General features: G+C 47.5%; 1 protein-coding gene across 2 annotated transcripts in view; it reads right to left on the bottom strand.

Annotated features, from left to right (window-relative positions):
• Positions 1-14,207: 14,207 nt before the first annotated feature.
• The window catches only part of LOC139561061 (tetratricopeptide repeat protein 39B), a 99,873-nt gene continuing 94,630 nt past the window's right edge, over positions 14,208-19,450 (bottom strand). For both annotated transcript variants that reach the window (XM_071377877.1, XM_071377878.1), the window contains 2 exons: positions 17,875-17,991; positions 14,208-17,301 (listed from right to left, as the gene is read on the bottom strand). In XM_071377877.1, the coding sequence (XP_071233978.1) occupies positions 17,205-17,301; positions 17,875-17,991 (214 nt within the window). In that variant the 3' untranslated portion in view covers positions 14,208-17,204. The remainder of the gene's footprint in view (positions 17,302-17,874; positions 17,992-19,450) is intronic.

Raw genomic sequence — 19,450 nt, 5'->3', positions numbered from 1 at the left:
CTGCTGCTGTTAGGTGGGCCACGGTGGACTGCTGCTGTTAGGTGGGCCACGGTGGACTGCTGCTGTTAGGTGGGCCACGGTGGACTGCTGCTGTTAGGTGGGCCACGGTGGACTGCTGCTGTTAGGTGGGCCACGGTGGACTGCTGCTGTTAGGTGGGCCACGGTGGACTGCTGCTGTGAGGTGGGCCACGGTGGACTGCTGCTGTGAGGTGGGCCACGGTGGACTGCTGCTGTGAGGTGGGCCACGGTGGACTGCTGCTGTTAGGTGGGCCACGGTGGACTGCTGCTGTTAGGTGGGCCACGGTGGACTGCTGCTGTTAGGTGGGCCACGGTGGACTGCTGCTGTTAGGTGGGCCACGGTGGACTGCTGCTGTGAGGTGGGCCACGGTGGACTGCTGCTGTGAGGTGGGCCACGGTGGACTGCTGCTGTTAGGTGGGCCACGGTGGACTGCTGCTGTTAGGTGGGCCACGGTGGACTGCTGCTGTTAGGTGGGCCACGGTGGACTGCTGCTGTGAGGTGGGCCACGGTGGACTGCTGCTGTTAGGTGGGCCACGGTGGACTGCTGCTGTGAGGTGGGCCACGGTGGACTGCTGCTGTTAGGTGGGCCACGGTGGACTGCTGCTGTTAGGTGGGCCACGGTGGACTGCTGCTGTTAGGTGGGCCACGGTGGACTGCTGCTGTTAGGTGGGCCACGGTGGACTGCTGCTGTGAGGTGGGCCACGGTGGACTGCTGCTGTTAGGTGGGCCACGGTGGACTGCTGCTGCTAGGTGGGCCACGGTGGGCTGCTGCTGTTAGGTGGGCCACGGTGGACTGCTGCTGTTAGGTGGGCCACGGTGGACTGCTGCTGTTAGGTGGGCCACGGTGGACTGCTGCTGTTAGGTGGGCCACGGTGGACTGCTGCTGTTAGGTGGGCCACGGTGGACTGCTGCTGCTAGGTGGGCCACGGTGGACTGCTGCTGCTAGGTGGGCCACGGTGGACTGCTGCTGTGAGGTGGGCCACGGTGGACTGCTGCTGTGAGGTGGGCCACGGTGGACTGCTGTTGTTAGGTGGGCCACGGTGGACTGCTGCTGTTAGGTGGGCCACGGTGGACTGCTGCTGTTAGGTGGGCCACGGTGGACTGCTGCTGTGAGGTGGGCCACGGTGGACTGCTGCTGTTAGGTGGGCCACGGTGGACTGCTGCTGTTAGGTGGGCCACGGTGGACTGCTGCTGTTAGGTGGGCCACGGTGGACTGCTGCTGTTAGGTGGGCCACGGTGGACTGCTGCTGTTAGGTGGGCCACGGTGGACTGCTGCTGTTAGGTGGGCCACGGTGGACTGCTGCTGTGAGGTGGGCCACGGTGGACTGCTGCTGTTAGGTGGGCCACGGTGGACTGCTGCTGTTAGGTGGGCCACGGTGGACTGCTGCTGTGAGGTGGGCCACGGTGGACTGCTGCTGTTAGGTGGGCCACGGTGGACTGCTGCTGTTAGGTGGGCCACGGTGGACTGCTGCTGTTAGGTGGGCCACGGTGGACTGCTGCTGCTAGGTGGGCCACGGTGGACTGCTGCTGCTAGGTGGGCCACGGTGGACTGCTGCTGTTAGGTGGGCCACGGTGGACTGCTGCTGTTAGGTGGGCCACGGTGGACTGCTGCTGTTAGGTGGGCCACGGTGGACTGCTGCTGTTAGGTGGGCCACGGTGGACTGCTGCTGTTAGGTGGGCCACGGTGGACTGCTGCTGTTAGGTGGGCCACGGTGGACTGCTGCTGTTAGGTGGGCCACGGTGGACTGCTGCTGTTAGGTGGGCCACGGTGGACTGCTGCTGTTAGGTGGGCCACGGTGGACTGCTGCTGTTAGGTGGGCCACGGTGGACTGCTGCTGTTAGGTGGGCCACGGTGGACTGCTGCTGTTAGGTGGGCCACGGTGGACTGCTGCTGCTAGGTGGGCCACGGTGGACTGCTGCTGTTAGGTGGGCCACGGTGGACTGCTGCTGTTAGGTGGGCCACGGTGGACTGCTGCTGTTAGGTGGGCCACGGTGGACTGCTGCTGTTAGGTGGGCCACGGTGGACTGCTGCTGTTAGGTGGGCCACGGTGGACTGCTGCTGTTAGGTGGGCCACGGTGGACTGCTGCTGTTAGGTGGGCCACGGTGGACTGCTGCTGTTAGGTGGGCCACGGTGGACTGCTGCTGTTAGGTGGGCCACGGTGGACTGCTGCTGTTAGGTGGGCCACGGTGGACTGCTGCTGTTAGGTGGGCCACGGTGGACTGCTGCTGTTAGGTGGGCCACGGTGGACTGCTGCTGTTAGGTGGGCCACGGTGGACTGCTGTTTGGTGGGCCACGGTGGACTGCTGCTGTTAGGTGGGCCACGGTGGACTGCTGTTTGGTGGGCCACGGTGGACTGCTGCTGTTAGGTGGGCCACGGTGGACTGCTGCTGTTAGGTGGGCCACGGTGGACTGCTGCTGTTAGGTGGGCCACGGTGGACTGCTGCTGTTAGGTGGGCCACGGTGGGCTGCTGCTGTTAGGTGGGCCACGGTGGACTGCTGCTGTTAGGTGGGCCACGGTGGACTGCTGCTGTTAGGTGGGCCACGGTGGGCTGCTGCTGTTAGGTGGGCCACGGTGGGCTGCTGCTGTTAGGTGGGCCACGGTGGACTGCTGCTGTTAGGTGGGCCACGGTGGGCTGCTGCTGTTAGGTGGGCCACGGTGGACTGCTGCTGTTAGGTGGGCCACGGTGGACTGCTGCTGTTAGGTGGGCCACGGTGGACTGCTGCTGTTAGGTGGGCCACGGTGGACTGCTGCTGTTAGGTGGGCCACGGTGGACTGCTGCTGTTAGGTGGGCCACGGTGGACTGCTGCTGTTAGGTGGGCCACGGTGGACTGCTGCTGTTAGGTGGGCCACGGTGGACTGCTGCTGTTAGGTGGGCCACGGTGGACTGCTGCTGTTAGGTGGGCCACGGTGGACTGCTGCTGTTAGGTGGGCCACGGTGGACTGCTGCTGTTAGGTGGGCCACGGTGGGCTGCTGCTGTTAGGTGGGCCACGGTGGACTGCTGTTTGGTGGGCCACGGTGGACTGCTGCTGTTAGGTGGGCCACGGTGGACTGCTGCTGTTAGGTGGGCCACGGTGGACTGCTGCTGTTAGGTGGGCCACGGTGGACTGCTGTTTGGTGGGCCACGGTGGGCTGCTGCTGTTAGGTGGGCCACGGTGGACTGCTGCTGTTAGGTGGGCCACGGTGGGCTGCTGCTGTTAGGTGGGCCACGGTGGACTGCTGCTGTTAGGTGGGCCACGGTGGACTGCTGCTGTTAGGTGGGCCACGGTGGACTGCTGCTGTGAGGTGGGCCACGGTGGACTGCTGCTGTTAGGTGGGCCACGGTGGACTGCTGCTGTTAGGTGGGCCACGGTGGGCTGCTGCTGTTAGGTGGGCCACGGTGGCTGCTGCTGTTAGGTGGGCCACGGTGGACTGCTGCTGTTAGGTGGGCCACGGTGGACTGCTGCTGTTAGGTGGGCCACGGTGGACTGCTGCTGTTAGGTGGGCCACGGTGGACTGCTGCTGTTAGGTGGGCCACGGTGGACTGCTGCTGTTAGGTGGGCCACGGTGGGCTGCTGCTGTTAGGTGGGCCACGGTGGACTGCTGCTGTTAGGTGGGCCACGGTGGACTGCTGCTGTTAGGTGGGCCACGGTGGACTGCTGCTGTTAGGTGGGCCACGGTGGACTGCTGCTGTTAGGTGGGCCACGGTGGACTGCTGCTGTTAGGTGGGCCACGGTGGACTGCTGCTGTTAGGTGGGCCACGGTGGGCTGCTGCTGTTAGGTGGGCCACGGTGGACTGCTGCTGTTAGGTGGGCCACGGTGGGCTGCTGCTGTTAGGTGGGCCACGGTGGACTGCTGCTGTTAGGTGGGCCACGGTGGGCTGCTGCTGTTAGGTGGGCCACGGTGGACTGCTGCTGTTAGGTGGGCCACGGTGGACTGCTGCTGTTAGGTGGGCCACGGTGGACTGCTGCTGCTAGGTGGGCCACGGTGGACTGCTGCTGTTAGGTGGGCCACGGTGGACTGCTGCTGTTAGGTGGGCCACGGTGGACTGCTGCTGCTAGGTGGGCCACGGTGGACTGCTGCTGTTAGGTGGGCCACGGTGGACTGCTGCTGCTAGGTGGGCCACGGTGGACTGCTGCTGCTAGGTGGGCCACGGTGGACTGCTGCTGTTAGGTGGGCCACGGTGGACTGCTGCTGCTAGGTGGGCCACGGTGGACTGCTGCTGTTAGGTGGGCCACGGTGGACTGCTGCTGCTAGGTGGGCCACGGTGGACTGCTGCTGCTAGGTGGGCCACGGTGGGCTGCTGCTGCTAGGTGGGCCACGGTGGACTGCTGCTGTTAGGTGGGCCACGGTGGACTGCTGCTGTTAGGTGGGCCACGGTGGACTGCTGCTGTGAGGTGGGCCACGGTGGACTGCTGCTGTTAGGTGGGCCACGGTGGACTGCTGCTGTTAGGTGGGCCACGGTGGACTGCTGCTGTTAGGTGGGCCACGGTGGACTGCTGTTTGGTGGGCCACGGTGGGCTGCTGCTGTTAGGTGGGCCACGGTGGACTGCTGTTTGGTGGGCCACGGTGGACTGCTGCTGTTAGGTGGGCCACGGTGGACTGCTGCTGTTAGGTGGGCCACGGTGGACTGCTGCTGTTAGGTGGGCCACGGTGGACTGCTGTTTGGTGGGCCACGGTGGGCTGCTGCTGTTAGGTGGGCCACGGTGGACTGCTGCTGTTAGGTGGGCCACGGTGGGCTGCTGCTGTTAGGTGGGCCACGGTGGACTGCTGCTGTTAGGTGGGCCACGGTGGACTGCTGCTGTTAGGTGGGCCACGGTGGACTGCTGCTGTGAGGTGGGCCACGGTGGACTGCTGCTGTTAGGTGGGCCACGGTGGACTGCTGTTTGGTGGGCCACGGTGGGCTGCTGCTGTTAGGTGGGCCACGGTGGACTGCTGCTGTTAGGTGGGCCACGGTGGACTGCTGCTGTTAGGGGGGCCACGGTGGACTGCTGCTGTTAGGTGGGCCACGGTGGACTGCTGCTGTTAGGTGGGCCACGGTGGACTGCTGCTGTTAGGTGGGCCACGGTGGACTGCTGCTGTTAGGTGGGCCACGGTGGACTGCTGCTGTTAGGTGGGCCACGGTGGGCTGCTGCTGTTAGGTGGGCCACGGTGGGCTGCTGCTGTTAGGTGGGCCACGGTGGACTGCTGCTGTTAGGTGGGCCACGGTGGACTGCTGCTGTTAGGTGGGCCACGGTGGACTGCTGCTGTTAGGTGGGCCACGGTGGACTGCTGCTGTTAGGTGGGCCACGGTGGACTGCTGCTGTTAGGTGGGCCACGGTGGACTGCTGCTGTTAGGTGGGCCACGGTGGACTGCTGCTGTTAGGTGGGCCACGGTGGGCTGCTGCTGTTAGGTGGGCCACGGTGGACTGCTGCTGTTAGGTGGGCCACGGTGGGCTGCTGCTGTTAGGTGGGCCACGGTGGACTGCTGCTGTTAGGTGGGCCACGGTGGACTGCTGCTGTTAGGTGGGCCACGGTGGACTGCTGCTGTTAGGTGGGCCACGGTGGGCTGCTGCTGTTTCAGGGACATCTTTGATGTCTTCGAATGACAAACACTTTCAACAGTTTCATTGCATCAACTGGACTATGATTGGCTAAACATTGAAGGGAGGGAAGGAAAATGGGATTCCTAAGGCAGTTGCACAACTGAATGATTGGAATACGATTGGCTAATCATTACATTAACTGGAATACGATTGGCTAATCATTACATTAACTGGAATACGATTGGCTAATCATTACATTAACTGGAATACGATTGGCTAATCATTACATTAACTGTAATACGATTGGCTAATCATTACATTAACTGGAATACGATTGGCTAATCATTGCATTAACTGTAATACGATTGGCTAATCATTACATTAACTGGAATACGATTGGCTAATCATTGCATTAACTGTAATACGATTGGCTAATCATTACATTAACTGTAATACGATTGGCTAATCATTACATTAACTGGAATACGATTGGCTAATCATTACATTAACTGGAATACGATTGGCTAATCATTACATTAACTGTAATATGATTGGCTAATCATTGTTGCTTTCCAGGAGTTGTTTTCTGTCTTTTAAACAACACCAATAAAGCATCATGGTGCTAGACCATAGAAATAGGATGACTAGAAGGGACCAAGCCACTCGGGCCCATGACTGGAATGAGAATGTCCATTCTAGTCATCCTATTTCCCTGTGCTAGAGTAGGCAGTACAGCAGTAGGAAGCAGACACACCAGGGTAGCCATTAATCCTGGTTGGACATTCTGAATTTCCTGCTTATTCCTTCCTGACTTTGTGTCTCTTCCAACCAGGATTTCATGAAAAACTGGGAATTTTAGGAACGTTTCCAGAATTCCACAACTATTATTAGACAGCATCTAATATGAACATATCATTATTTAATGTCTCCTTAATTCTCTGGTTCAGTTCCCGTAGAGTTCTCCTCTCCAGAATTATTACCCATAAAGCCTGTTATATTTCAACACAACAATAATATGAACATTGAATAGGATGAATAGGATGAATATGTATGAACTTTCCAATTTGTAAGTCGCTCTGGATAAGAGCGTCTGCTAAATGACTTAAATGTAAATGTAAATGTAAACATGCAAAATAACAACCATTAAATACATTTAGAAACACGCATTTGACCTTTATTTAACTAGTCAGTCACAAGAACAAATTCTTATTTACAATGACGGTCTACCGAGGAACAGTGGGGTTAACTGCCTTGTTCAGGGGGCAGAACGACAGATTTGTACCTTGTCAGCCCAACGCTCTAACCTCTAGGCTACCTGCCGCCCCTCAGTACAGTGAACTCCAAAAGCATTGGGACAGTGAACATTGTTTTGTTGTTTTTGGCTCTGTACTCCAGCACTTTTGATTTGAAATTTTAGTTTGAGGGTATTTTCAATCCATATCGGGTGAACCGTTGAGAATTTACAGCCCTTTTTGTACATAGTACCTCCCATTTTAGGGGACCAAAAGTATTGGTACAAATTCACTGATATGTATTAAAGTAGTAGACGTTTTTTGGTCCCATATTCACAGCACGAAATGACTACATCAAGCTTGTGACTCGAGGAACTTGTTGGATGCATTTTTGCTGTTTGTTTTGGTTGTGTTTGTGCCCAATAGAAATGAATAGTAAATAATGTATGAAGGCTTTTCGGAGTCACTTTTATTGTAAATAAGAATAGAAAACGTCTTGGGGGTGTATTTGTGCGTCTGTAACTTTCTCTGTCGTCATTATTCAACAGTAAAAAATGCTAAACAAAACAAACAGCAAAATGTATCCAACAAGTTCCTCGAGTCACAAGCTTGATGTAGTCATTGGGTGCTGTGAATATGGGACCAAAAAATGATACTACTTTAATACACATATAAGTGAATTTGTCCCAATACTTTTGGTCCCCTAAAATGGGAGGTACTATGTACAAAAAAATGCTATAATTTCTAAATGGTTCACCCGCTAAGGATGAAGATTAACCCTCAAATTAAAGCTGACAGTCTGCACTTTAACCCTCAAATTAAAGCTCACAGTCTGCACTTTAACCCTCAAATTAAAGCTGACAGTCTGCACTTTAACCCTCAAATTAAAGCTGACAGTCTGCACTTTAACCCTCAAATTAAAGCTGACAGTCTGCACTTTAACCCTCAAATTAAAGCTGACAGTCTGCACTTTAACCCTCAAATTAAAGCTGACAGTCTGCACTTTAACCCTCAAATTAAAGCTGACAGTCTGCACTTTAACCCTCAAATTAAAGCTGACAGTCTGCACTTTAACCCTCAAATTAAAGCTGACAGTCTGCACTTTAACCCTCAAATTAAAGCTGACAGTCTGCACTTTAACCCTCAAATTAAAGCTGACAGTCTGCACTTTAACCCTCAAATTAAAGCTGACAGTCTGCACTTTAACCCTCAAATTAAAGCTGACAGTCTGCACTTTAACCCTCAAATTAAAGCTGACAGTCTGCACTTTAACCCTCAAATTAAAGCTGACAGTCTGCACTTTAACCCTCAAATTAAAGCTGACAGTCTGCACTTTAACCCTCAAATTAAAGCTGACAGTCTGCACTTTAACCCTCAAATTAAAGCTGACAGTCTGCACTTTAACCCTCAAATTAAAGCTGACAGTCTGCACTTTAACCCTCAAATTAAAGCTGACAGTCTGCACTTTAACCTCATAGTCATTGTTTGATTTCAAATCCAAAGTGCTGGAGTACAGAGCCAAAATGACAAATAATGTTTTTTATTTTTTATTTAACCTTTATTTAACTAGGCAAGTCAGTTAAGAACAAATTCTTATTTACATATAATCTGTCACTGTCCCAATACTTTTGGTGCTCACTGTATATAAACACACAAACACACACAGAGGCACTGACGAAGATAAGTGAGTAACACACGGACACACACACATATTTGGTCTAGATACAACAATTTGAAATAATATTGGTACAGCCCATCACCGCCCTCTAGTGGTAAACTACATCTAAAACAGGCCCTATTAGTTCACCACCATAGAGAGTGATAGAGGCCTCTAGTGGTAAACTACATCTAAAACAGGCCCTATTAGTTCACCACCATAGAGAGTGATAGAGGCCTCTAGTGGTAAACTACATCTAATGTAGTCCTAGTGTTGATGTTGGTGACCCTACTAAACTCTCATTAGTCACTAGGACTCTACTGTAACTCTCATTGGTCACCGGCCTGTTTGACAGCCATCGGATAGAAAGGAGTTGGTAACCAGGGTAACGTACACTCGCGGCCACCAGGTGGTGCAGCTGGTCTAAAGTAAAATCTCCTCTGGCCTTCTCTTTGTTTACAGTCTGGGCCCAGGAGGTCTTCCTGTCTATAATGTCTGGGTAGGACCAGGAGGTTTTCCTGTCTATAATGTCTGGGACCAGGAGGTTTTCCTGTCTATAATGTCTGGGTAGGACCAGGAGGTCTTCCTGTCTATAATGTCTGGGTAGGACCAGGAGGTCTTCCTGTCTATAATGTCTGGGTAGGACAGGGAGGTTTTCCTGTCTATAATGTCTGGGAAGGACCAGGAGGTCTTCCTGTCTATAATGTCTGGGACCAGTAGGTTTTCCTGTCTATAATGTCTGGGTAGGACCAGGAGGTTTTCCTGTCTATATTGTCTGGGTAGGACCAGGAGGTTTTCCTGTCTATATTGTCTGGGTAGGACCAGGAGGTTTTCCTGTCTATAATGTCTGGGTAGGACCAGGAGGTTTTCCTGTCTATAATGTCTGGGTAGGATCAGGAGGTTTTCCTGTCTATAATGTCTAGGTAGGACCAGGAGGTTTTCCTGTCTATAATGTCTGGGACCAGGAGGTTTTCCTGTCTATAATGTCTGGGAACAGGAGGTTTTCCTGTCTATAATGTCTGGGTAGGACCAGGAGGTCTTCCTGTCTATAATGTCTGGGTAGGATCAGGAGGTTTTCCTGTCTATAATGTCTAGGTAGGACCAGGAGGTTTTCCTGTCTATAATGTCTGGGACCAGGAGGTTTTCCTGTCTATAATGTCTGGGAACAGGAGGTTTTCCTGTCTATAATGTCTGGGTAGGACCAGGAGGTCTTCCTGTCTATAATGTCTGGGTAGGACCAGGAGGTTTTCCTGTCTATAATGTCTGGGACCAGGAGGTTTTCCTGTCTGACCAGGGGAAACTCTAGGCCCTCCAGGTTACACTAGTTGTGACTATCCTATAACTGAAACCTGGCCTTGCCCCAGAACCAGTGCCTCCCCCCCTATATAACCCATCCCCTATCTCAGGGGTTGGCAACTAGATTTAGACGCGGGCTGATGTTTGTCCGAGCGGAAGGTCGGTGGGCCCGGAACGTCGGTGGGCCCGGAAGGTCGGTGGGCCCGGAAGGTCGGTGGGCCCGGAAGGTCGGTGGGCTCGGAAAGTCGGTGGGCCCGGAAGGTCGGTGGGCCCGTAAGGTCGGTGGGCCCGGAAGGTCGGTGGGCCCGGAAGGTCGGTGGGCCCGGAAGGTCGGTGGGCCCGGAAGGTCGGTGGGCCCGGAAGGTCGGTGGGCCCGGAACGTTATTATAATAACTAGTACACCGCCAATCGACCACATCTCAACCCAACAACAGATCATAGATAACAATCCTTTCCTACCTTGATTACATTGCAATCACCCGCGGGCCGCCTGTTGCCAACCCATGACATCTATGGTGGACTACTTTTGACCAGGACCCATAGGGAAACCCATAGTAGTGTATTATATAGGGAAACCCATAGCAGTGTATTATATAGGGAAACCCATAGCAGTGTATTATATAGTGTATTATATAGGGAAACCCATAGTAGTGTATTATATAGTGTATTATATAGGGAAACCCATAGCAGTGTATTATATAGTGTATTATATAGGGAAACCCATAGTAGTGTATTATATAGGGAAACCCATAGTAGTGTATTATATAGGGAAACCCATAGTAGTGTATTATATAGTGTACTATATAGGGAAACCAATAGCAGTGTATTATATAGTGTATTATATAGGGAAACCCATAGTAGTGTATTATATAGTGTATTATATAGGGAAACCCATAGCAGTGTATTATATAGTGTATTATATAGGGAAACCCATAGTAGTTTATTATATAGGGAAACCCATAGCAGTGTATTATATAGGGAAACCCATAGTAGTGTATTATATAGGGAAACCCATAGTAGTGTATTATATAGTGTACTATATAGGGAAACCCATAGCAGTGTATTATATAGTGTATTATATAGGGAAACCCATAGTAGTGTATTATATAGTGTATTATATAGGGAAACCCATAGCAGTGTATTATATAGTGTATTATATAGGGAAACCCATAGTAGTGTATTATATAGGGAAACCCATAGCAGTGTATTATATAGTGTACTATATAGGGAAACCCATAGTAGTGTATTATATAGGGAAACCCATAGTAGTGTATTATATAGTGTACTATATAGGGAAACCCATAGTAGTGTATTATATAGTGTATTATATAGGGAAACCCATAGTAGTGTATTATATAGTGTATTATATAGGGAAACCCATAGCAGTGTATTATATAGTGTATTATATAGGGAAACCCATAGTAGTGTATTATATAGGGAAACCCATAGCAGTGTATTATATAGGGAAACCCATAGCAGTGTATTATATAGTGTATTATATAGGGAAACCCATAGCAGTGTATTATATAGTGTATTATATAGGGAAACCCATAGTAGTGTATTATATAGGGAAACCCATAGCAGTGTATTATATAGTGTATTATATAGGGAAACCCATAGCAGTGTATTATATAGTGTACTATATAGGGAAACCCATAGTAGTGTATTATATAGTGTATTATATAGGGAAACCCATAGCAGTGTATTATATAGTGTATTATATAGGGAAACCCATAGCAGTGTATTATATAGTGTACTATATAGGGAAACCCATAGTAGTGTATTATATAGGGAAACCAATAGCAGTGTATTATTTAGTGTATTATATAGGGAAACCCATAGTAGTGTATTATATAGTGTACTATATAGGGAATCCTATAGCAGTGTATTATATAGTGTATTATATAGGGAAACTCATAGTAGTGTATTATATAGTGTATTATATAGGGAAACCCATAGCAGTGTATTATATAGTGTATTATATAGGGAAACCCATAGCAGTGTATTATATAGGGAAACCCATAGTAGTGTATTATATAGGGAAACCCATAGTAGTGTATTATATAGTGTATTATATAGGGAAACCCATAGCAGTGTATTATATAGTGTACTATATAGGGAAACCCATAGCAGTGTATTACATAGGGAAACTCATAGCAGTGTATTATATAGTGTATTATATAGGGAAACCCATAGTAGTGTATTATATAGTGTACTATATAGGGAAACCCATAGCAGTGTATTATATAGTGTATTATATAGGGAAACCCATAGCAGTGTATTATATAGGGAAACCCATAGCAGTGTATTATATAGTGTATTATATAGGGAAACCCATAGCAGTGTATTATATAGTGTACTATATAGGGAAACCCATAGCAGTGTATTATATAGGGAAACTCATAGCAGTGTATTATATAGGGAAACCCATAGCAGTGTATTATATAGTGTACTATATAGGGAAACCCATAGCAGTGTATTATATAGGGAAACCCATAGCAGTGTATTATATAGTGTATTATATAGGGAAACCCATAGCAGTGTATTATTTAGTGTATTTTATAGGGAAACCCATAGTAGTGTATTATATAGTGTACTATATAGGGAATCCTATAGCAGTGTATTATATAGTGTATTATATAGGGAAACCCATAGCAGTGTATTATATAGGGAAACCCATAGTAGTGTATTATATAGGGAAACCCATAGTAGTGTATTATATAGTGTATTATATAGGGAAACCCATAGCAGTGTATTATATAGTGTACTATATAGGGAAACCCATAGCAGTGTATTACATAGGGAAACTCATAGCAGTGTATTATATAGTGTATTATATAGGGAAACCCATAGTAGTGTATTATATAGTGTACTATATAGGGAAACCCATAGCAGTGTATTATATAGTGTATTATATAGGGAAACCCATAGCAGTGTATTATATAGGGAAACCCATAGCAGTGTATTATATAGTGTATTATATAGGGAAACCCATAGCAGTGTATTATATAGTGTACTATATAGGGAAACCCATAGCAGTGTATTATATAGGGAAACTCATAGCAGTGTATTATATAGGGAAACCCATAGCAGTGTATTATATAGTGTACTATATAGGGAAACCCATAGCAGTGTATTATATAGGGAAACTCATAGTAGTGTATTATATAGGGAAACCCATAGCAGTGTATTATATAGGGAAACCCATAGCAGTGTATTATATAGGGAAACCCATAGCAGTGTATTATATAGTGTATTATATAGGGAAACCCATAGCAGTGTATTATATAGGGAAACCCATAGCAGTGTATTATATAGTGTATTATATAGGGAAACCCATAGCAGTGTATTATATAGGGAAACCCATAGCAGTGTATTATATAGTGTATTATATAGGGACACCCATAGTAGTGTATTATATAGTGTATTATATAGGGAAACCCATAGTAGTGTATTATATAGTGTACTATATAGGGAAACCCATAGCAGTGTATTATATAGTGTATTATATAGGGAAACCCATAGCAGTGTATTATATAGGGAAACTCATAGCAGTGTATTATATAGTGTATTATATAGGGACACCCATAGTAGTGTATTATATAGTGTATTATATAGGGAAACCCATAGTAGTGTATTATATAGGGAAACCCATAGTAGTGTATTATATAGTGTATTATATAGGGAAACCCATAGTAGTGTATTATATAGTGTATTATATAGGGAAACCCATAGCAGTGTATTATATAGTGTATTATATAGGGAAACCCATAGCAGTGTATTATATAGGGAAACCAATAGCAGTGTATTATATAGTGTATTATATAGGGAAACCCATAGTAGTGTATTATATAGTGTATTATATAGGGAAACCCATAGTAGTGTATTATATAGGGAAACTCATAGCAGTGTATTATATAGTGTATTATATAGGGAAACCCATAGTAGTGTATTATTTAGTGTATTATATAGGGAAACCCATAGTAGTGTATTATATAGTGTATTATATAGGGAAACCCATAGCAGTGTATTATATAGGGAAACCCATAGCAGTGTATTATATAGTGTATTATATAGGGAAACCCATAGCAGTGTATTATATAGGGAAACCCATAGTAGTGTATTATATAGTGTACTATATAGGGAAACCCATAGCAGTGTATTATATAGGGAAACCCATAGTAGTGTATTATATAGTGTACTATATAGGGAAACCCATAGTAGTGTATTATATAGTGTACTATATAGGGAAACCCATAGCAGTGTATTATATAGTGTATTATATAGGGAAACCCATAGTAGTGTATTATATAGTGTATTATATAGGGAAACCCATAGCAGTGTATTATATAGTGTATTATATAGGGAAACCCATAGTAGTGTATTATATAGTGTACTTACTATATAGGGAAACCCATAGCAGTGTATTATATAGTGTACTATATAGGGAAACCCATAGTAGTGTATTATAGGGAATATGATACCAGTCTCTCTTTGGTTGTGGTGAGAATAGATTATATATTTATTCATATTCAAATTACACAACTACTAACTAATCAACTAACATAAATATAGTCTGACAAAATGTCTTCACTGCTTTCCTTGAAGTGCTATTCTATACCATGTCAGACCTATAGACACTCTCTTTATATGGACAGAACCTTCACTGAACCAAAATACAAACACAACATGTAAAGTGTTGGTCCCATGTTTCATGAGCTGAAATAAAATACATTTTCCATACGCACAAAAAGCATATCAAGAATCTGATTAATCCGCATGATCATTACACAGGTGCACCTTGTGCTGGGAACAATAACAGGCCACTCTAAAATGTGAAGTTTTGTCACACAGCCAAATGCCACAGATGTCTCAAGTTTTGAGGGAGCGTGCAATTGGCATGCTGACTGCAGGAATGTCCACCAGAGCTGTTGCCAGAGAATTTAATGTTAATTTCTATACCATAAGCCGTCGATTTAGAGAATTTGGCAGTACCGCCAACCGGCCTCACAACCGCAGACCACGTGTAACCAAGACAACCCAGGACCTCCACATCCGGCTTCTTCACCTGCGGGATCATCTGAGACCAGGCACCAGGACAGCTGTTGAAACTGGGTTTTCACTACCGAAGAATTTATGTACAAACTGTTTGAAACAGGGAAGCTGGGCTATCTGTGACCAACAGATTCATATCTGTATTCCCAGCCATGTGAAATCCATAGATTAGGGCCTAATGAATTTAAATAAATTGACGGATTTCCTGATATGAACTGTAACTCTTTGAAATCGTTGCACGTTGCGATTATATTTTTGTTCAGTGTAAAACAGTTAATTTGGCTCTATAGGCCAGCTTTTTGGATTTGAGATCAAATGTTTACTTTTGTTTCAGTTCATTTTATGCCCAACAGCAATGAATGGTAAATAATATATTGTCATTTTAGAGTCACTTTTATAGTAAATAATAATAGAATATGTTTATAAACACTTCTACATTAATGTGGATGCTACCACGATTACAGATAATCATGAATGAATACTAATCGCTCACCATTACCAATAACAGGGGAGGTTAGCATTTTTGCTAATCTCTCACCATTACCAATAACAGGGGAGGTTAGCATTTTTGCTAATCCCTCACCATTACCAATAACAAGGGAGGTTAGCATTTCTGCTAATCTCTCACCATTACCAATAACAGGGGAGGTTAGCATTTTTGCTAATCCCTCACCATTACCAATAACAGGGTAGGTTAGCATTTTTGCTAATCTCGTACCATTACCAATAACAGGGGAGTTTAGCATTTTTGCTAATCCCTCACCATTACCAATAACAAGGTAGGTTAGCATTTTTGCTAATCTCTCACCATTACCAATAACAGGGGAGGTTAGCATTTTTGCTAATCTCTCACCATTACCAATAACAGGGGAGGTTAGCATTTTTGCTAATCCCTCACCATTACCAATAACAAGGTAGGTTAGCATTTTTGCTAATCCATCCATTCATTTCTATTGGGCACATCATAACGCGAAACACAATCAAAACAAACTGCCAATGCATCCAACAAGTTTCTAGTCACACAAGCTTAGTAGTCAATGAATATGAATACGGGACCAAATGCTAAACATTTGACAAAAATGTTATGAACAAAAAGTGAATTTGTCCAAATAGTCTACTTATGAAACCTTCAAATAGGGGGACTAGATACATAAAGTGCATTCATTTCTGAACGGTAAAACAGATCTGTATGAAAATACCCTCATATAAACATATAAACCCTCATATAAACATTTGATCTCAAATCCAAAACGCTGGAGTATAGAGCCGAATTAAACGTAAATAAACGTAAATACGTAGAGGAGTGTACATCCTTCATACATACATACATACATACATAGTCATAAATACCAGACAATATTGTATATTTGCCATACTATATGCAGTACACACACACACTTCATAGTACTTGATAGTGTGACCGACAGGTCTGGGTGCAGTCCAACTGTAGTCCAACTGTAGTCCAACTGCAGTCCAACTGCAGTCCAACTGTAGTCCAACTGTAGTCCAACTGTAGTCCAACTGCAGTCCAACTGTAGTCCAACTGTAGTCCAACTGTAGTCCAACTGTAGTCCAACTGCAGTCCAACTGCAGTCCAACTGTAGTCCAACTGTAGTTGGGGTGCATTTAAAATGTTGTCAGAGTGTAGCTTGGGGGTAGTCCTAGTGTGTTGTAGTCCTAGTGTGTTGTAGTCCTAGTGTGTCGATTGGAGAGTTCGTCTAATTATGCTGTAGTCTGATTCTAGTCCATCTGTAGTTGGGCTGTAGTTTTGGTGTAAAATCGGTTGTAGTCTGATTGTAGTTGGGCTGTAGTTGGGCTGTAGTTTTGGTGTAAAATCGATTGTAATCTGATTGTAGTTGGGCTGTAGTTATGGTGTAAAATTGATTGTAGTATGACTGTAGTTGGGCTGTAGTTTTGGTGTAAAATCGATTGTAGTCTGATTGTAGTTGGGCTGTAGTTATGGTGTAAAATCGATTGTAGTCTGATTGTAGTTGGGCTGTAGTTTTGGTGTAAAATCGATTGTAGTCTGATTGTAGTTGGGCTGTAGTTATGGTGTAAAATCAATTGTAGTATGACTGTAGTTGGGCTGTAGTTTTGGTGTAAAATCGATTGTAGTCTGATTGTAGTTGGGCTGTAGTTATGGTGTAAAATCGATTGTAGTGTGATTGTAGTTGGGCTGTAGTTGGGCTGTAGTTATGGTGTAAAATCGATTGTAGTATGATTGTAGTTGGGCTGTAGTTATGGTGTAAAATTGATTGTAGTATGACTGTAGTTGGGCTATAGTTATGGTGTAAAATCGATTGTAATCTGATTGTAGTTGGGCTGTAGTTTTGGTGTAAAAACGATTGTAGTATGACTGTAGTTGGGCTGTAGTTGGGCTGTAGTTATGGTGTAAAATAGATTGTAGTCTGATTGTAGTTGGGCTGTAGTTGGGCTGTAGTTATGGTGTGCTGACAGGCGATCCCTTGAGACTGTTGAGAGCTGCGTGGATCCGGAAGTGAAGCCTGGACTCCATGGAGTAGTCCTTGTAGTTCAACCTAGTCACACACACACACACACACACACACACACACACACACAGACGACACAGACGACACAGACGACACACCATATTTTATTACAATATTAGTGTAACTGACAGAAGAACGTGGTCGTGTCTGTATCTCAGTTGGTAGGTGATGACGCTTGCGTCACCGGCAGGTAGCCTAGTGGTTAGAGCGTTGGACTCGTCACCGAAAGGTGGATCGAATCCCCCGAGCTGACAAGGTAAAAAAACTGTCGTTCTGCCCCTGAACAAGGCAGTTAACCCACTGTTCCTAGACCGTCATTGAAAATACTAATTTGTTCTTAACTGACTTGCCTAGTTAAATAAAAGGTAAAATAAAAATACAATTGTGACTTCCATATGTCAAACGTATACAGCATGACCGTGGCTCTGGATAGAAGTGTCTGCTAAACGGTATATTACATGTGATCCAGGCTGCGGCCCAAAACGACACCCTTCTCCCTATATAGTGTGCTACAACCTATTAGTACCTCAACCTATTCCCTATTTACTGCAAAAGTAGTGTACTAAATTAGGAAATAGGGAGCCATTTGGACAGACTTACTTGGCGTTCTCTATGTATCGTGTCGCCTTGATGTAGTCCCCCTGTTGTTTGTAGAGCAGACCCAACTCATACAGGGTGAAGGGGATCAGGTAATGGTCATATCGGATTCTCCGCTCACTGGGGGATGGAGAGAGGAGGAGAGGAGGGTATGGAGAGAGGAGGACGGGTATGGAGAGAGGAGGACGGGTATGGAGAGAGGAGGAGAGAGAGGAGGACGGGTATGGAGAGAGGAGGAGAGAGAGGAGGACGGGTATGGAGAGAGGAGGAGAGAGAGGAGGACGGGTATGGAGAGAGGAGGAGAGAGAGGAGGACGGGTATGGAGAGAGGAGGAGAGAGAGGAGGACGGGTATGGAGAGAGGAGGGGGGTATGGAGAGAGGAGAAGAACGGATATGGAGAGAGGAGGAGGACGGATATGGAGAGAGGAGGAGAGAGAAGAGGACGGGTATGGAGAGAGGAGGAGAACGGATATGGAGAGAGGAGGAGGACGGATATGGAGAGGAGGAGAGAGAGGAGGAGGACGGATATGGAGAGGAGGAGAGAGAGGAGGAGGACGGATATGGAGAGGAGGAGAGAGAGGAGGACGGGTATGGAGAGGAGGAGAGAGGAGGACGGGTATGGAGAGAGGAGGACGGATATGGAGAGAGGAGGAGGACGGATATGGAGAGAGGAGGAGGACGGATATGGAGAGAGGAGGAGGACGGATATGGAGAGAGGAGGAGGACGGATATGGAGAGGAGGAGAGAGAGGAGGAGGACGGATATGGAGAGGAGGAGAGAGAGGAGGAGGGAGGATATGGAGAGGAGGAGAGAGAGGAGGAGGGATATGGAGAGAGAGGAGAGAGAGGAGGACGGGTATGGAGAGAGGAGGAGAGAGAGGAGGGCGGTATGGAGAGAGGAGGGGAGAGAGGAGGGCGGTATGGAGAGAGGAGGGGAGAGAGGAGGGGGGTATGGAGAGGAGGGGAGAGAGGAGGACGGGTAGGGAGAGAGGAGGGGAGAGAGGAGGGCGGTATGGAGAGAGGAGGGGAGAGAGGAGGGCGGTATGGAGAGAGGAGGGGAGAGAGGAGGACGGGTAGGGAGAGAGGAGGAGAGAGAGGAGGACGGGTATGGAGAGAGGAGGGGAGAGAGGAGGACGGGTATGGAGAGAGGAGGGGAGAGAGGAGGACGGGTATTGAGAGGAGGGGAGAGAGGAGGACGGTATGGAGAGAGGAGGGGAGAGAGGAGGACGGGTATGGAGAGAGGAGGGGAGAGAGGAGGACGGGTAGGGAGAGGAGGGGAGAGAGGAGGACGGGTAGGGAGAGAGGAGGACGGGTAGGGAGAGAGGAGGACGGGTAGGGAGAGAGGAGGACGGTATGGAGAGAGGAGGGGAGAGAGGAGGGCGGTATGGAGAGGGGTAGGAGAGAGTAGGAACAGCATCAGATACAAGGTCTACACATACTGAGACAGAGAGGTGCTGTTTCACTGTCCAGACAGCATCAGATACGTGGTCTACACATACTGAGACAGAGAGGTGCTGTTTCACTGTCCAGACAGCATCAGATACATGGTCTACACATACTGAGACAGAGAGGTGCTGTTT

Source organism: Salvelinus alpinus, chromosome 31 (assembly GCF_045679555.1).
Source record: "Salvelinus alpinus chromosome 31, SLU_Salpinus.1, whole genome shotgun sequence".
In the NCBI taxonomy this organism is placed as follows: Eukaryota; Metazoa; Chordata; class Actinopteri; order Salmoniformes; family Salmonidae; genus Salvelinus; species Salvelinus alpinus.
This window is presented reverse-complemented; position numbering and strand designations above follow the sequence as displayed.